This window comes from Scyliorhinus torazame, chromosome 14, assembly GCF_047496885.1.
Source record: "Scyliorhinus torazame isolate Kashiwa2021f chromosome 14, sScyTor2.1, whole genome shotgun sequence".
Taxonomy (NCBI): Eukaryota; Metazoa; Chordata; class Chondrichthyes; order Carcharhiniformes; family Scyliorhinidae; genus Scyliorhinus; species Scyliorhinus torazame.
In genome coordinates, this window is record NC_092720.1 from 164,207,343 (window position 1) to 164,226,951 (window position 19,609).

Consider the following 19,609-nt stretch of genomic DNA (forward strand, 5'->3'; position numbering starts at 1 on the left):
GGCTTAACATGGGAAAGAGTGAGCTTTTCGTGATACACCCTGGGGACCAGAGTAGAGGGATCGATGGCTTGCCGCTAAGGAGAGTGGAAAGAAACTTCCGATACCTGGGGATTCAGATAGCCAGGAGCTGGGGAACCTTACACAGACTCAATCTGACTCGGCTGGTGGAGCAAATGGAAGAGGATTTCAAAAGATGGGATGTGCAGCCACTGTCACTGGCGGGCAGAGTGCAGGCGATTAAGATGATGGTCCTCCCGAGGTTCCTATTTGTGTTTCAATGTCTTCCTATATTGATCACTAAGGCCTTTTTCAAAAAAATAGATAGGAGCATCATGAGCTTCGTGTGGGCAGGGAAGGCCCCGAGGGTAAGGAGGGGGTTCCTGCAACGTAGCAGAGACAGAGGGGGACTGGCGTTGAATTTGGGCGACTACTACTGGGCCGCCAATGTGGCGATGATCCGTAAGTGGATGATAGAGGGAGAGGGGGCGGCGTGGAAAAGGCTGGAGATGGCGTCCTGCAAAGGAATGAGCTTAAAAGCGCTGGTGACGGCACCACTACCGCTCTCCCCGAAAAAGTTTACCACAAACCCAGTGGTGGCGGCAACATTAAGTATCTGGGGGCAATGGAGGCGACAGAGGGGTGTGTTGGGAGCCTCAGTGTGGTCCCCGATCAGGAACAACCATAGGTTTGCCCCAGGGAGGTTGGACGGAGGGTTCCAGAGCTGGCACCGGGCAGGAAAATGAAATGAAATGAAATGAAAATCGCTTATTGTCACAAGTAGGCTTCAAATGAAGTTACTGTGAAAAGCCCCTAGTCGCCACATTCCGGCGCCTGTTCGAGGAGGCTGTTACGGGAATTGAACCGTGCTGCTGGCCTGCCTTGGTCTGCATTCAAAGCCAGCGAATTAGGAAAGTGGGAGACTTATTTATCGATGGGACGTTTGTGAGCTTGGGAGCGCTAGAGGAAAAGTATGAGCTGCCCCCGGGGAATATCTTTAGGTATATGCAGGTGAGAGCGTTCACGGGACAACAGGTGAGGGAATTTCCGCTGCTCCCGACACAAGGGATCCAGGACAGGGTGCTTTCAGCGGTGTGGGTCGGGGAGGGCAAAGTGTCCGAAATATACCGGGAGATGAGAGAAGAGGGGGAGGAGCTGGTAGAAGAACTGAAGGGAAAATGGGAAGAAGAGCTCGGGGAGGAGATTGAGGAGGGTTTGTGGGCTTATGCCCTAAGTAAGGTAAATTCCTCTTCCTCGTGTACCAGGTTTAGCCTTGTCCAATTTTAGGTGCTGCATAGAGCACACATAACGGGAGCGAGGTTCAGCGGGTTCTTTGGAGTGGAGGACAAATGCGGGAGGTGCGGGGGAAGCCCAGCGAACCACACACACATGTTTTGGTCGTGTCCGGCACTGGAGGGGTATTGGAGGGAAGTGGCGGGAGTGATCTCGAAGGTGGTGAAGGTCCGGGTCAAGCCAAGCTGGGGGTTAGCTATATTTGGGGTAGCGGATGAGCCGGGAGTGCAGGAGACGAAAGCGGCCGATATTGTGGCCTTTGCGTCCCTAGTAACCCGGCGTAGGATTTTACTCATGTGGAAGGAAGCGAAACCCCCCGGCGTGGAGGCCTGGATAAATGATATGGCGGCGTTCATAAAACTGGAGCGGATGAAGTTTGTGCTGAGAGGATCGGCTCAGGGGTTCACCAGGCGGTGGCAACCGTTCCTCGACTATCTAGCGGAACGTTAAGGGGAAAATAGATAGCCAGCAGCAGCCCGGAGGGGGGGGGGGGGGGGTAAATTGTTTGTGTTCTAGATGGGGTGAGGGGGCGGGGGGGTGAGGGGGCCGGGGGGGGAGCACTATTTTGTGTCATTTTGTTAGTTCACTATTTTATTTTAACAGTTCACTATTTTATTTTAACAATGTTATCTATCAGTTATTTTACCATTTTTGTTGATTTGTAAGGGGGAAAAATTGTGTTCGGAAACTTTAATAAAATATATTTTTTTAAAGAGAATTAAGTTTTAAGAGTTTAATACGGTTATAGGAGATGTAGGAAGAGGATCTGTGTGGGAGAGCTTGCAGAGAGTTACCACACTCCGACACCATCTTGCTTGTAGGATGCTTCCAGCCCAGTGCGTTTTCTTCAAATTATTTTGGAAAACAAGGGGAGAAATTTCACAATTTCTATTGAATAGAAGATTCACCAGGACGCTGCCTGGGCTGGAGAATTTCAGCTGTGAAGAGAGGCTGGTTAGGTTGGCGTGATGTTCCTTCGAGCAGAGAAGGCTGAGGGGGTCCTCAATGAGGTATACAATATAATAAGAGATATAGATAGTTTAGCTCACTTGGCTGGACAGCTGGTTTGTGATGCAGAGCGAGGCCAACAGCACGGGTTCAATCCCCATAGCGGCTGAGATTATTCATAAGGCCTCAGGTTAAATCAGAACCAGTCAGCTCTCCCCTAAAAGGGGAAAGCAGCTTATCATCATCTGGGTCTCTGGCAACTTTACCAGAGAGGAAGAAACATTTCCCATTAGTAGAGGGTATAACTAGGGGGCATTTAGAAGAATTTTAAGGAAAAACATTTTCAACCAGAGGGTGCTGGAAACTGGAAGTCACTTTCTGAAAGGATGGTAGATGTGGGAACCCTCAACACTTGAGAAGCATTTAGATGAGCACTTGAAATACCATTGCATGAAAGGCTCTGGACCAAGTGCTGGAAAATGGGATCAGGATAGGTGTTTGCTGGCTGGCACAGACACGATGGGCCAAATGGGCCTCTTTCTGTGCTGCAAAACATTATAACTGAATTATTATTTATCTAGAGTTTTATATTAAACACGTACTCTATGGTAAAACTGGTCTTTCCCAGCATGACACTAGTTCACAGTGAATTGATAGCCTGTTTTACACTCCACTCAGTCGTCTTTTCCATTGCCCTCTCAGTGCCTGTGAAGTTGGAGGAGCTGGTTGGAGGGAGGAAATTAGCCATATTGTCTGCTCCTGGTCGCTATCCTATGTCCCTGCTGAAAACAGAGGGTGTGTTACAGTCAATTAAGGAAAGGAATTATATCTGATCCACACACAGGGGAATAGCAAACTGACAACTCTGTGTGGAACATTCTCTAATTGAGGAGTCAGCCCCTTCAGCAAAGGAGGAGAGGGAATTGGAGGAAATCATGTTCTTTTCCTGTTTTACAGAAGGATTGCACCGAACTACACCAGAGAACACTGAGCAGAGATCCACCACAGATAGAGACTGACTATCACCGAAGGAACAACTGCACAACTGTGGAAAGACATCCAGTCCCTTCACAGCAGTGCTCACAGAGAAGTTTGGGCAGTGAAACCGGTCGGGTCTGGGTTTGACACATCATCACATCTGAAACTGGTCAGTGTTGTGGAACCTTCCATCAGAACCAACCTATTTGAAAGTTTGGCTGTAGCGAGTGGTCAGGGTGAAGCTGGGAAGAAGTGTGAGTGGACTCTAAGTGTGGTGAGGGCTTCAATCATTCATCAAGCCTTCTGAACCACTGACTCATTCCTACATGAGAGAGGCTGTTCAAGTGTGAGGAGATGCATCTGTAGCAACCACTTTTAAGCCAAGGAGAGCCACATGGAAGAGGTACCCTTCAAAAGTGAGGTGTGTGATGAAGCTTTTGAGACCTCTTCCAGTCTCCTGTTACATCAGAGGATTCACACAGATGTAAAACTATTCAGATGTAACATGTGTGAGGCAGCATTCCGTAATTCCTTCAGTCTGCTGAGACATCAGAGGATTCATACAGGAGAAAAGCCATTCACTTGTGAGGTTTGCGACAAAAAATTCTCTGCTTCCTCAGCCCTCTGTGGACACCAACGCATTCACTCAGGCAAGAAACCATTCGCATGCAAGGTGTGCGAAAAAACATTCCTGCGGCCATCGAACCTCCGTGTCCATCAACGCGTTCACACAGGGGAGAAACCGTTCACATGCAACGTCTGTGGCAAATCATTCTCTCAATTATCGGATCTCCGTGTCCATCAACGTATTCACACTGGGGAAAAACCATTCACGTGTGAGGTTTGCAACAAAGCATTCTCTAATTCCTCAGCCCTCTGTGAACACCGACGCGTTCACAAGGGCGAGAAACCATTTGCATGCAAGGTGTGCGGAAAAACATTCCTGTGGTCATCAAAACTCCGTGTCCATCAACGCGTTCACACAGGGGAGAGACCGTTCATATGTAACGTGTGTGACAAATCATTCTCACAGTTATCGGATCTCCATGTTCATCAACGTGTTCACACAGGGGAGAGACCGTTCACATGCAACGTGTGTGGCAAATCATTCTCACAATTATCGCATCTCCGAGTCCACCAACGTGTTCACACTGGGGAGAAACCATTCGCGTGTGAGGTTTGCGACAAAGCATTCTCTAATTCCTCAGCCCTCTGCGAACACCGACGCATTCACACGGGCGACAAACCATTTGCATGCAAAGTGTGCAAAAAAACATTCCTGCGTTCATCGGACCTCCGTGTCCATCAACGCGTTCACACAGGGGAGAGACCGTTCACATGCAACGTGTGTGGAAAATCATGCTCACAATTATCAGATCTCCGTGTCCATCAACGTATTCATACCGGGGAGAAACCATTTACATGTGAGGTTTGCGACAAAGCATTCTCTCATTCCTCAGCCCTCTGTGAACACCGGCGCATTCACACGGGCAAGAAACCATTTATGTGCAAGATGTGTGACAAATCATTCCCAAAATCTCAGATCCTCCGTGCCCACCAACGTATCCACATGGAGGTCACCATCCAACTGTGAGTTAACTGGCCCAGCTTCACAACATTTTCAAAGCTCCTGGTCCATCAAATAGTTTGCACACGGAAGAAACATTTGAAGTGTGTGGTATGCAACAAATCATCCTTCCGGTCATCTAACTCCTTCCATCAGTAGATTATCATAGAATTTACAGTGCTGAAGGAGGCCATTCAGCCCATCGGGTCTGCACCGGCTCTTGGAAAGAGCACCCTACCCAAGGTCAACACCTCCACCCAACACTAAGGGCCATTTTGGACACTAAGGGCAATTTATCATGGCCAATCCACCTAAACTGCACATCTTTGGACTGTGGGAGGAAACCGGAGCACCCGGAGGAAAGCCACATACACACGGGGAGGATGTGCAGACTCTGCACAGACAGTGACCCAAGCCGGAATCGAACCTGGGACCCTGGAGCTGTGAGCAATTGTGCTATCCACAATGCTACCGTGCTGCCTTGATCCACACAGGGCCATAACCATTCAATTGGGAGGTCTGCCTTAAAGCTTTCTTGACTTCTGTGCTGTAAGGTATCAATTCACTTCTGTAATAAATCCTTCACACAGTTGTTGAACCTCCTGGAACATCAGTGCGCCCACATGGGGACTGTGGTAGTAGAGGTTTTACGGTACCTGGTAATGCTGGAACACCATTGGTCAAGCGGTGTGGTAGCTCCGCCCTGCTAGGCGGGATATAAGAGCCCGTGCCGCCCCAGCAGCCTTCATTCTGTACCTGAGCTGCTGGGGGAAACATCTAGCTTATTAAAGCCTTCATTTGGACTACAACCTCGCTTTAGTGGTCATTGATCGTGCATCAGGGCCAAATTCTTTAAAGATTACATGTGAAAAGTGTGTTGTCAGGATAGAAAATTGGAACTGATTAATAGAACAAAGTTTTTTTTTGTTCAAGTGTGATCATTTTATTTCTGGTGTAACAAAATGGAATATTGGCTACTAAATATTGTGTAATTTAAGGATAAAAGTCTGGGTTATTGTGTGAGTGACTACCGTGGTCATGCTTTTAAAAAGGATTTTGTTTTGCTTCTTGGATTCAGCAGGTGAAATTGACCAGAGGAATGTGTTTTGACTTGGGATATCCCTGGGGAGGTAATTTTGTTTTGTTTTTTGCAGCCTGCAGAGATTATTTGTTTTTAAGCTTGGGAAGATGAAGTCATTGCTGGGTGGAGTCCAGAAAGGCAGAGACAGTTTTAGTTTTGGAGAAACTTTGGCACAGAGTTGAGCTGAATTCTGATCTGGCTGAAACTGAGTCCACAATTCTCTCACCACAGGACAGTTATAAAAGAGTAACAATCTGTAAATCTTATCTGGGAACAAGGAAGAAACTGAAACATGCCAGGTGAAACAGCTTTTTGAAGATATTCAGCCAGAGTCTGAAGGGGTTCTAACCAGACCCAAATTTGTTTTATAAAGCATGTATTACTCTACATCATGCTAATTGAAGAAAGACTCAGAGCTGTATGGTTCTCTTCTTGTTGTTTAATGGGGAATTGAGTAGTAGTGTTAAGGAGTAATTGTAAACTGTTCTTTTCGGATGTGAAGTTAAACAGTATAATACTGTATTCATAATAAACTTTTGTTTAGAAATACCAATGCCCTAGTTTTTCATGTAATCACCACTGGAACAAATTATTCTTTCTGCACAGTCTTACAAATGAACTAAAATATTGCAGTTTTGGTCCTGTATCCAATCCACTGTTGGAGTCTGGGCTGAGATCACAATAAAATTGGGGTCTCTTTACTGGGATGTTAAGTATCATTTCTTGTTTGGCTTGGCTTTATTGAACTTAAATACAGTGAGTGTATTTGTGTGGAAAATTGCACTTATTCAGGTTTTTAAATTTAAATAGGGAGCGACCAGAGATGGCTCTTTCAGTCGCTAAGATTTTCTGGGGGCGGAAGCGATTCATCAGAGTGGTTTATAAAGGGAGACTAAAGCAAAACTTTTGAGTTTGGTGGAGAAACTGCAGTAAACCTTATCAAAATCTGTGAGAAAGGAAGAGATAATACAAGCCATAGCTCAATATTTAAATTTGCCTGAGACACAGCCTGAATCATTAGAATCCGCTAGAATTCAATTAAAAATAGAACTGGAAGAAATTGGAAATGAAGGAAAAGGAGAGTTTGGCAATGCCAGAGGAAAAGGTAAAGGAGAGGCTTTCAAAAGAATTTGGAAAGGAGGAAAATTGAGGTAGAAATTTAAAAATTAGCAAAGGAAGAAAGTGATAAGGGAAGAGAGAGAATTTCAACTTCGGAAACTGACAATGCAAGGAGATCATCAACTTAAAGGTTGGCGTTAAAGGCAGAAGCTGAGGAAGGTCGAAAGGAAGAAGAAATACTTCCACGGCAGAAGCTTAGTTGGGATATATTTAAATATATTCAAGCATTGCCAAGATTTGATGAGCGATGTGGGAGCATTTTTCATTTCATTTGAGAAAGTGGCCAAACAATTGAATCGGCCAAAGACCCTGTGGGTAGTGTTGGTTCAAACAAAGTTGGTAGATAGAGTCAGTGAAGTGTTTGCATCACAATCAGTGGAGGTATCTAGGGATTATGAAGAGGTGGGAAAAACCATATTAAGTGCAAATGAACTAGTGCCAGAAGCCGACAGACAAAAGTTTAGAAATCTAAGGAAAGAACCAGGTCAGGCATAAACCGAATTCGAAAGAATGAAACACAATAAGTTTGATAGGTTTTTAACAGCATTAAAAATAGACTAAACGTATGACACTTTTTGGGAAATAATTATTTTGGTGGAATTTAAAGATTCACTTCCCAGAGTTAAAACTGCTAGACAGGCTGCAGAAATGGCAGATGATTTTGAATTGATTCGTACAACAAAGTTTGGTTTTCAACATCAATTTCAATCTGTGAAGGATAGAAACTGGGAAAATGAAATTCACAGGTGGTCAATGCAAAGGCGGCTTAGATGGTGATGTTAAGGAGAGTGGGCCTCAGGGTAAAAAGGAAACCTAGTATAATGGTAGAGAGATAAGAAAACCAAAGTGTTTTCATTGTAATAAAGCTGGACATGTGTTGGTGGCTGAAGAAATGTACTGGGAAGACAGACTCGGTGAAACAGGATAAGAGAGTGGAGTTTATTAAAGTGGGAGGGAAAACCCATTGTCCCAGGGGAAGATGTGCAACAAAGTGTACAGCCTGTCCAGAGGTTTATGGATAAGCAGGCACCAAAACATTTAAAGGAAAATAGGTAATGAGATTAAGATCTTATGGCATATTGCAGCAAGTCAATCTTTAATGGTGAGAGATAGAAAGGTATGTAGTTTGGAAGGAGTATTACAAGAAAAGGTTGTAATAAGTGGAATTAATGATGAGAGCAGTAAAGTAAGGTATGGCAGTCCGGTGAAAAGTGGTGAAGTGGCAGTAGGAGTGATAGAAAAATTCGCTTTTTCAGGGGTACAATTTACCCGAGGTAATGATTTGTTGGATCACAGGTGAGAGTGCAGCCTATTGTGGTTGAAAAGCGAGTGGATAGTCCAACGACTGAGATGTTACAAGAAGTATATCCAGGAGTGTTTCCTGATTGTGTGGTAACCAGATCATAAAGCCACAGGCTGAGCCTGAAGGAAGAGCACTTGATGAGTGCTGATAGGGAGGCTGAGGTTCAGTTGTCAGAAAACATGTTTTATCAGATGGTGAGTAAAGAACAAGAGCAGGTGAGGGATGAAGTGGATATCTTTAGGTCAGGAAGTTGGTTAAATTACAACAAAAAGATTCAGACATAAAGCAGTTGTCTCAAAGCATATATGGAGATGGAATCTGATGCACACCAGAGTGTTATTACATTAGAAATAATGTATTAATGAGAAAATGGAGACCGTTACATATTCAAGCAGATGAGAAATAGGCAGAAGTTCACCTAGTGGTATTCCTGCTGGATTATAGAAAGGAGGTTTTATGGGTTGCACTTGAGGTTCCGGTCGGGGCTCATTTAGGAGAAAGGAAAACTCAAGCAAAAATACAAAAATATTTTTATTGGCCTGGACTGCAAAAGGATGTAGTTGAATTTTGCCGGCTATGTCACACATGTCTGGTAATAGGGACACCTCAGGCTGTAATCAAACTAGTACCTTTGGTACCCATTCCAGCATTTGAGGAACCTTTTACTAGAGTCCTAATTGTTTCCGGGGGGGGGTCCTGCCTAAAATCAAAAGGGGGAATCAATATCTGTTGATTATAATGGATGTGTCTACTAGATTTCCAGAGGCAATTCCATTAAGAAACATTGCACCTAAAAGGATTGTAGAGAAGTTACCCAAATGTTTTACTAGATATGGACTACCAAAAGAAATCCAATCAAATCAGGGATCCAATTTTATGTTGAAATTATTCAAGCAAGTTTTGGATAGTTTGGAATAAAAGCAATTTAACTCAACTACAGATCATCCCGAATCACAAAGGGCATTGGTAGTGGCATCTAACTTTAAAGACCATGTTGAGGATCTGTAGTTAGAATTATCCAGAGGATTGGGAAGAAGGAATTCCATTTGTACTATTTGCAATTAGGAATGGATCTAATGAACCAACTAGGTTCAGTCCATTCAAATAGATTTTTGGTTTTGAGGTGAGAGGACCACTTAAATTGATCACAGAGAAATTGGTGAGTCAGTGGTCGAAGACTACATTGTTGGCCATTGTGTCAAACGTTCGGATTGGCTGGTGAGTTGGCGAGAAACGTTTAAAATTGTCACAACAGGTAATGAAAAAAGGCGGATAAGAAATCAAAAATCCGTCGATTTGTTAGTGGGGAGAAAGTACTTGTATTATTACTGATGGCAGGTGAACCATTAAAAGCAATATTTAGTGGACTTTATCAAATTGAATGAGGCAATTTATTTGATAAGAACACCAGACAGAAGGAAAACTCACAGAGTGGGCCATGCTCAAAAGGTACTTTGATAGAGAAGGAAAGGAGGAAGTTGTAGTCGATGTAGCTCGGGAGAAGAGATAAATCCAGAAGATTCTGAATGTGACATTCCTCAAAGTAAATTCAATAATGAGGAAGTATCAAAAAATTGGGATAGATTATTGAGTTACCATCCGGAAGAAAATCAAATTGACCTAAAAGCGTTATTACAGTCACATAGAGCTGTATGGCGGAATAAATTCAGAAGTACAAAGTGGTGGCACGGTAGCACAGTGGTTAGCACTGTTGCTTCACAGCACCAGGGTCCCAGTTTCAATTCCCGGCTTGGGTCACTCGCCGTGTGGAGTCTGCTCATTCTCCGTGTGTCTGCGTGGGTTTCCTCCGGGTGCCCCGGTTTCCTCCCACAAGTCCCGAAAGATGTGCTGTTAGGTCATTTGGACATTCTGAATTCTCCCTCTGTCTACCCGAACAGGTGCCGGAATGTGGCGACTAGGGGCTTTTCACAGTAACTTCATTGAGGTGTTAATAAGCCTACTTGTGACAATAAAGATTATTATTAATTATGCATGATATAGATATAGGAAATGTTATTCCCATTAAACAACATCCATGCAGGCTCAATCCACTAAAGTTAGCACAGGTACAAAAGGAGATTGAAAACATGCTTAAGGATGATATCATCAAAGTGATTTGTAGCGATTGGACTCACCGATTGTCATGGTACCAAAACCAGATTCGACACGATGATTGTGTTTGGACTATAGAAAGGTGAATGCAGTTACAAAGTCAGATTCGTATCCTATTCCTAATTTGGAAAACTGTTGAAAAGGTGGGACAAGCATATTTGATTACCAAACTTGATTTACTTAAAGGATATTGGCAAGTACCTTAATTAGACAGGGTTCAGGAAATTTTGGTTTTGTGACACCAAATGGTCTATCAATTTAAGGTCTTGCCATTTGGAATGAAGAAAGCGCTAGTAACATTCCACAGATTAACCAACAAGGTTATCTCGGGTCTAAACAATTGTGTAGTGTTCATTGACGATTTAGTGGTGTTCAGTGAAACATGGAAGGAGCATTTGGAATATTTAAAACAATTATTCAATCGATTAAAGTAAGCTGGGTTGGTATAAATTTGGCTAAGAGTGAATTTGCAAAAGCTCCAGTCACCTTCTTAGGCCATTCAATTGGACATGGCCAGACAGCGCCACAGAATGTGAAAACGAAAGCCATTGGAAAATTTCCAATACCATCGACTAGAAAAGAAGTTCTGAGATTTCTGGGCATGAGTGGTTTCTACCGGAATTCCGTGCCAAATTTCGGCAGCGTGGTTGCTCCACTGACTGAACTTTTAAATAAACAGAAAAGATTTCAGTGGACAGCAGAATATCAGGAGGCATTCGATAATCTGAAGACTGTTAACCATGGCATCAGTGTTGATGACCCCTAATTTTGCCAGTCCATTTGAGAAGAACGGCAATTGGTGCAAGTGATGTCGTTGTTAGTGCTGTACTGCTTCAGGAAGGCAACGAAGGAATTAAAAGACCAACTCAACATTCACCAAAATAAATATTCAACCATCGAGAATTAGAGTTTGATATTGGCTTTACAACCTTTAAACATTTATGTTAGTTACAATTTATCTGACGCAATTGTATGTAGGGACCATAATCCATTAAAATTCTTGGGCAAATTTAAAACACAAGACTATTCATATTGAGGTTATTATTACAACTGTATAATTAACAAATTTGACATGTGGCAGGAAGAGAAAATGCGATTGCTGATGCTTTATCATGACTATAATGCGTGAGAAGACTAAATGGACTATATTCATGTGATGTTTGCCTGTTTAAAAATGTAAAATGACATATCTTATACAGTATAAGTTGTGTGTAATGTTAAGAAATGTTTAAAGTTACAAGGGTTTTAGAAAATGAAGCCATCTGTTTATATTGCTGGTTCAGTTTTTTAACAGGGAGGTGTGACGAATGCAGGATTTTAGGAATATTGGCTTCTAAATATTGGGACAATTTAAGGGTTAACGGCTGGGGTTATAGTGTGTCTGACTGCAGTGCTGAGGTACTATGATGTCAATGATGAAGTAACCCTGCAGTGAGATGCCCATCTTCGGCCTCCCTCGCATCCGCTCATTGGACCAAGTTCATCCTCCTCCTCCAACATATCTCCCCTCTGCTGTGCGAAGTTGTGGAGGATGCCGCAGGCCACAGCGATATGGGAGACCCTCCTAGCACTAGACTGGAGGGTCCATCCAGAGTGGTGCAGGAATATAAACTGCATCATCAGGATGCCGAAGCACTGATTGATCACACCCCGTTCGCTGTATGGCCATCGTCATAACGGATTTCTGCATCGGTCTGTGGCCTCCGGATAGGTGTCATCATACACAACCACAGCGACTTGACCCTTAGCTGGGGTGTGCCTCCAAGAAGTCAGGAACCGTCAAGTGTGCCAGGAAGAAGGCGTCGTGACACTGCCCGAGTATTGGGCGCAGACGTGCATCTCATAGTCACAAACCAGCTGCACGTTCATCAAGGCAATCCCTTTTGGTTTTTGAAGACCGGCCTGTCATGGGCTGGTGCTTTAAGGGCGACATGCTTCCTGTCAATCAGGATGATGGCGAACTCCACTGTCCAGGCATCCCGGCGGTCTCGGTGAACATTGAATTTGATGTCTTGTGCCATATAGGGCCTCCGTTATGCACCTGTGCACCGAGGTCTGAGAGATCCCAGACAGGTCCCCAATGGGCGCCTGGAAGGACCCCGTGGCGTAAAGGTTCAGGGCAACCGTCACCTTGACAGCCACCAGGAGCGGGTGTCCTTCCCCCATACCCCCACGGTTCCAGGTGTGCCATAATGCGGCAGGTATGTCACACTGTCCCTCTGCTCAGACAGGTTGCAGTGATGAGGCTGAGGGACACCTTTCCTGGTTGGATTCAGAAATCCATCGTCTGTAGGGGATGAAAGTCAGACGTGTTAATATGGTACCCACATGACCGACCAGGTCCACCGGGCTACAATATGGCCCGGTGGGCACTGCAGACCCTGCCCCCACATATCCCCTCCAGACCCTGCCCCCACATGTCCCCTCCCTCCCCCATTCCCACTCCCAACCGTCACCCCTGGCACTCTGCCCTCCGCAACCCTGGCCCCATTGGTGCCTGGCACCATGGGGGCCTCTCACCTTGGCGTCCGTCCCCGATGCCAGGTGTATCATTGGCTGGCACTATCCATGCCAGCTGTATGCTCCCATCCGGCGCCCTCCTGCAAGGCCGACCGTTGACCCTACCCTTGGGTAAGCCGCGTGCTGCCCCGGCGGCTGGTCGTGGGGGGGGGGGGAGGGGGGAGAGGAGAGAATTGTGGCTGGGAAACGGGGGTGGGTGCACCCATTCAGCCAGTATCACTCTGTGCACCCATGGGATGTCAATAGGGTACGCAGCCGAATGGCTGCCTTGTAGGCCGCGAACATGGTGGTCCATGACTGGGCGCCACGGTCCCGAAGGGACGGGGGTGCGCCAGTCCCGTTTGGGGGGGGGGGCGCCCCGCCCCATCCCCTGGTTACCCCTTGCTGCCCCCCATGCCCAGCAAGCCCTGCCAGTGGCAGGACCGCCAGCGCACCGTCGTGCCTCTACATTCCTACCTCCTCTCTCTGTCCCTCATCAGCCTAGTAAGAAGTCTTACAACGTCAGGTTAAAATCCAACCGGTTTGTTTTGAATCACTCGCTTTCCGAGCCCTGCTCCTTCCTCAGGTGAATGGCCTGTTAAGAGTAGAAGGAAGCAATTGGAGAAAGATGCTTTGAGGTGACTTGCAGTCAGACTCTACAATCATTTTCTCTCTCCCAAACAGATAGTGGTTGAAATGTTCACAAGCAAAGACAATAACAAAGCACTCTTTCTCAATCTGTGCATAGCATTGTTCAGTTTCTGTTAATGCTCTGGGTACAAACACAACTGGTTGTTCTTGCTGCATGAGGGTTGCTCCAAGTCCTTTCTCACTAACAAAGTTGGACATGTGAAGTCACAGTGTTGATGGCTGAAGAAAAGTACTCAGAAGACTGACTCAGTAAAACAAGATAAACCAGTGGGTTTATTAAAGTGAGAGGAAAAAACATTGTCCCAATGGGAGAGGTGCAACAGAGCGTACAGCCTGTTCAGAGGTCTGTGGATAAGCAGGTCCAAAAGCTTTTAAGGAAAGGGTACAGTTTACTCGGGTGTCGAAAGGGAAATTAGTAATGAGATTAAGACACATTGAAGCAAGTCAATCTTTAATTGGGAGAGATAAAGAGATATGTAGTTTGGAAGGAGGATTACCAGAAAAGGTTGTAATATGTGGAATTAGTAGGTAATAATAATAATTTTATTGTCACAAGTAGGCTTCCATTAACACTGCAATGAAGTTACTGGCAAAAGCCCCCTTGTCGCCACATTTGGCGCATGTTCGTGTACACAGTGGGAGAATTCAGAATATCCAAATGACAAAGAAAGGAACAAAGAAATGTACAGCACAGGAACAGGCCCTTCAGCCCTCCAAGCCTGCACCGACCATGCTGGGGTCCGTATCCCTCGAATCCCATCTTATTCATGTATTTGTCAAGATGCCCCTTAAACGTTACTTTCGTCCCTGCCTCCACCACCTCCTCCGGCAGCGAGTTGTTCTGTTGGGGAGAATTTAAACCAGTGTGGCAGGGGGGTGGAATCCCAGGAGTAGGATTAGATAGGTCAGATTCAGATCAGGAAAATGGAGGTAAAACATTAACTAATGATGTAGAAGATGTAGTGATAGACTTGGAATTACAGGAGAAGCAAAGTTTAAAAAGTCTCCAAATGAACTTTCTCCCCACCGATTGCATCTCACTCCATCAGCAGATCCCTTTCTCTCTCATCTACTTATCCAGCTCCCATCAAATACATCAAAATTATTTGCCTCAACCGTTCCCTGTCGGAGCAAGTTCCACATTCTAATCATTCTCCTGGGAACAAAGTGTCTCCTGAATTCCTCATCGGATTTATTATTGACGATCTTATATTTCTGGACCCCAGTTTTGGACTCCCCACACAAGTGGGAACATCTTCTCTCCATTTACCCCCAAATTCTTCATTTTATGATTCATAATTTTAAAGATTTCTACAATGTCCCACCGCAGCCTTCTCTTTTCTAGGGAAAAGAGTGCTAGCCTGTTCAGTCTTTCCTGATAGTTAAAATCTCAATTCTCAATAATACCTTCATCAATTTTTTTGCACCTTCTCCAGTTCCTTTCTATCCTTTTTACTTATGTTGATCTGAACTCTGCAGTTTTTCAAGTGTGCCCTAAACAAGGTTCTAGACAAGTTCAACATCACTTCTCTGCTTTTCAATTCTATTCCTCCAAAAAATGATCCCAGTGTTTGAATAAAGTACTCTTGATGAATCTGTAATTCTGTCCTTGCACAACTTGAAAATATGACCTTTGTTCCTCCCTCACCTCTCCAGTTAAAATAATTTGTCCACATGAAGTCATGAAGATAAACTATTGTTATTTTCAAAGCTCCATCAATAATCATGGGGGACTTCAATATGCAGATAGACTGGGAAAATCAGGTTGGTAGTGGATCCCAAGAAAAGGAATCAGTGGAATGTCTAAGAGATGTTTTTTTGAGCAGCTTATGACAGAGCCCACTAGGGAACTGGCAATTTTGGATTTGGTGATGTGTAATGAGGCAGACTTGATTAGGGAACTGAAGGTGAAGGAACCCTTGGGGAGCAGTGACCACAATATGATAGAATTTACCCTGCAGTTTGAGGGAGAAGCTGGAATCAGATGTAATGGTATTACAATTAAATAGGGGTAACTACAAAGACATGAGGGAGGAACTGGCCAGAGTTGATTGGAAAAGGAGCCTCGCAGGGAAGACAGTGCATCCCAAGAAGGAAACATGCTAAAGGGAGGGCAAGGCATCCATGTTTGACGAGGGAAATCAAGGACAGCATGAAGGCAAAAGAAACAGCATACAACGTGTCGAGAATTAGTGGGAAACCAGAGGATTGGGAACCCTTAAAAAGCGAGCAGAGGACAACTAAAAAAGGAATTGGGGGAGGGGGGGAGAGAAGATGAAATATGAGTGCAATCTAGCTAACAACAGAAAAGAAGATAGGAAGAGTTTTTTCAATATATAAAAGGTAAGAGAGAGGCAAAAATAGACATTGGACCACTGGAAAATGTGGCTGGAGAAGTAATAATAAGAAACAAAGAAATGTCAGAAAAACTGAATAGTTACTTTGCATCAGTCTTCACGGTGGAAGACAACAGTGGGATGCCAGAGCTCCAGGTGAATCAGGGGGCAGAGGTGAGTGCAATGGTCATCACTAAGGAGGAGATTCTGGGGAAACTGAAAGGTCTGAAGGTGGATAAATCACCTGGACCGGATGGACTACACCCCAGGGTTCTAAAAGAGATAGCTGATGCGATTATGGTGGCATCGGTGGTGATCTTTCAGGGATCGCTGGAGGCAGGAAGGGTCCCAGAGGACTGGAAAGTGGCTAATGTAACACTGCTGTCTAAGGAGGGAGGGAGGCAGAAGACGGGCAATTATCGGCTGGTTAGCCTGACTTCGGTCATTGGTAAGATTCCAGAGTCATTATTTTTTTTAAATATGTTTTATTCAAGATTTTTTTGGCCAAACATAACAGTACATAGTTTTTCTTTTAAACAACAATAAAGCAATATAAATAACAGTGGCCAATTTTAAACAAATAAATAAATTATATATAAACAGAAACAAAAACAAAACTAAATGGCAACTACCTTGTCAAAAATAGTTACTCTCCAAAGATACAATCCAACAGTCCAATATACATTACCTATAACCAATGTCTATACATATACAATGACATCCCTGAGAGCCCGCCCGGATCCTCTTCCCCCCCCCCACCCCCCCGGGTTGCTGCTGTTGTCTTTCTTCCTTTTCATTCCCTCTATCGTTCTGTGAGGTAGTTGACGAACGGTTGCCACCGACTGGTGAATCCTTGAGCCGAACCCCTTAATACGAACTTGATCCATTCTAACTTTATAAACCCTGCCATGTCGTTTATCCAGGTCTCCACGCCCGGGGGTTTGGCTTCCTTCCACATAAGCAATATCCTGCGCCGGGCTACTAGGGACGCAAAGGCCAAAACATCAGCCTCTCTCGCCTCCTGCACTCCCGGCTCTTCTGCAATCCCGAATATAGCCAACACCCAGCCTGGCTCGACCCGGACCCCCACCACCTTCGCCACCCCCACCCAGAACCCCTGTAATGCCGGACATGACCAAAACATGTGGGTGTGATTCGCTGGGCTTCTCGAGCATCTCCCACACCTATCCTCTACCCCGAAAAATTTACTGAGCCGTGCTCCAGTCATATGCGCCCTGTGCAGAACCTTGAATTGTATCAGGCTTAGCCTGGCACACGAGGACGACGAGTTTACCCTACGTAGGGCATCAGCCCACAGCCCCTCCTCAATCTCCTCCCCCAGCTCTTCTTCTCATTTCCCTTTCAGCTCATCTACCATGATCTCCCCCTCGTCCCTCATTTCCCTGTATATGTCCGACACCCTACCATCCCCATCCATGTCTCTGAGATCACTCTATCCTGCACCTCCTGCGTCGGGAGCTGTGGGAATTCCCTCACCTGTTGCCTCGCAAAAGCCCTCAGTTGCATATACCGAAATGCATTCCCTTGGGGCAACCCATATTTTTCCGTCAGCGCTCCCAGACTCGCAAACGTCCCATCTACGAACCGTCTCTCAATTGTACTACCCCAGCTCTTTGCCATGCTCCAAATCCCCCATCCATTCTCCCCGGAACAAACCTATGGTTATTTCTTATCGGGGACCACACTGAAGCTCCCGTCCTTCCCCTATGCCGTCTCCACTGCCCCCAAATTTTTAATGTTGCCACCACCACTGGGTGCCGTCACCATTGCTTGTAAACTGGTCCCCTTGCAGGACGCCCTCTCCAATCTCTTCCACGCTGCTCCCTCCCCTTCTCCCATCCACTTACACACCATTGAAATATTGGCGGCCCAATAATAATCATTTAGACTCGGTAGTGCCAGCCCCCCCCTATCCCTACTACGCTGCAAGAACCCCCTCCTCACTCTCGGGGTCTTCCCGGCCCACACAAAACTCATAATGCTTTTCTCGATTCTCTTAAAAAAAGCCTTCGTGACCATCACCGGGAGGCACTGAAACACAAAGAGGAATCTCGGGAGAACCACCATTTTAACCGCCTGCACCCTACCTGCCAGTGACAGGGACACCATGTCCCATCTCTTGAAGTCCTCCTCCATCTGTTCCACCAATCGTGTTAAATTAAGCCGGTGTAAGGTTCCCCAATTCTTGGCTATCTGAATCCCCAAGTACCGGAAGTCTCTTGTTACCTTCCTCAGCGGTAAATCCTCTATTTCCCTGCTCTGCTCCCCCGGATGCACCATAAACAACTCACTTTTCCCCATGTTCAATTTATACCCCGAAAAATCCCCAAACTCCCCAAGTATCCGCATTATCTCTGGCATCCCCTCCACCGGGTCCGCCACATACAACAACAAATCATCCGCATACAAAGATACCCGGTGTTCTTCTCCTCCCCTGAACACTCCCCTCCACTTCCTGGAACCCCTCAGTGCTATGGCCAGGGGCTCAATCGCCAGTGCAAAAATAACGGAGACAGGGGACACCCCTGCCTCATCCCTCTGTAAAGCCGGAAATAATCAGACCCCCGTCCATTCGTAACCACACTCGCCATCGGTGCCCTATACAGCAACTGTACCCATCCGATATACCCATCTCCAAAGCCAAATCTCCTCAGCACCTCCCACAGATAATCCCACTCCACTCTATCAAATGCTTTCTCGGCATCCATCGCCACCACTATCTCCGCTTCCCCCTCTGGCGGGGGCATCATCATTACCCCTAGCAACCTCCATATGTTTGTGTTCAGCTGTCTCCCCTTCACAAACCCAGTTTGGGCCTCATGAACCACCCCCGGGACACAGTCCTCTATCCTCGTCGCCATTACCTTGGCCAGAATCTTAGCATCCACATTTAAAAGAGAAATGGGCCTATAGGACCCGCATTGCAGCGGGTGTTTTTCCTTCTTTAGGAGGAGCAATATCGTTGCCTCTGACATAGTCGGGGGCAGCTGCCCCCTTTCCCTAGCCTCATTAAAGGTTCTCGTCAGAAGCGGGGCCAGCAAGTCCATATACTTCCTATAAAATTCCACCGGGAATCCGTCTGGTCCCGGGGCCTTCCCCGTCTGCATGCTCCCAATCCCTGTCACTAACTCCTCCATCTCAATCTGTGCTCCCAGTCCCGCCCTCTCCTGCTCCTCCACCTTAAGGAATTCCAGCTGATCCAGAAAGCTCATCATTCTCTCCTTCCCTTCCGGGGGCTTTGTATAATCTTTCATAGAATGCCTTGAACACCCCATTCACTCTCTCTGCTCCCCGCTCCATCTCTCCCTCCTCATCTCTCACCCCCCCCCCCATCTCCCTCGCTGCTCCCCTCTTCCTCAGTTGGTGGGCCAGCAACCGGCTCGCCTTCTCCCCATATTCGTACTGTACACCCTGTGCCTTCCTCCATTGTGCCTCTGCATTACCCGTAGTCAACAAGTCAAATTCTACATGTAGCCTTTGCCTTTCCCTGTACAGTCCCTCCTCCGGTGCCTCCGCATATTGTCTGTCCACCCTCAAAGGTTCTTTCAGCAACCGCTCCCTTTCCCTACCCTCCTGCTTTCCTTTATGTGCCCTGATAGATATCAGCTCCCCTCTAACCACTGCCTTCAACGCCTCCCAGACCACTCCCACCTGAATCTCCCCATTGTCATTGAGCTCCAAGTACCTTTCAATACACCCCCTCA

General features: G+C 45.9%; 1 protein-coding gene across 1 annotated transcript in view; it reads left to right on the forward strand.

The window, feature by feature from the left end:
- Positions 1–19,609, forward strand: part of LOC140389071 (uncharacterized) — a 53,229-nt gene that overhangs the window by 7,935 nt on the left and 25,685 nt on the right. Inside the window, exon 2 of the mRNA XM_072473232.1 lies at positions 3,196–4,806. Coding sequence (XP_072329333.1) covers positions 3,611–4,806 — 1,196 coding nt within the window. The 5' untranslated portion in view covers positions 3,196–3,610. The remainder of the gene's footprint in view (positions 1–3,195; positions 4,807–19,609) is intronic.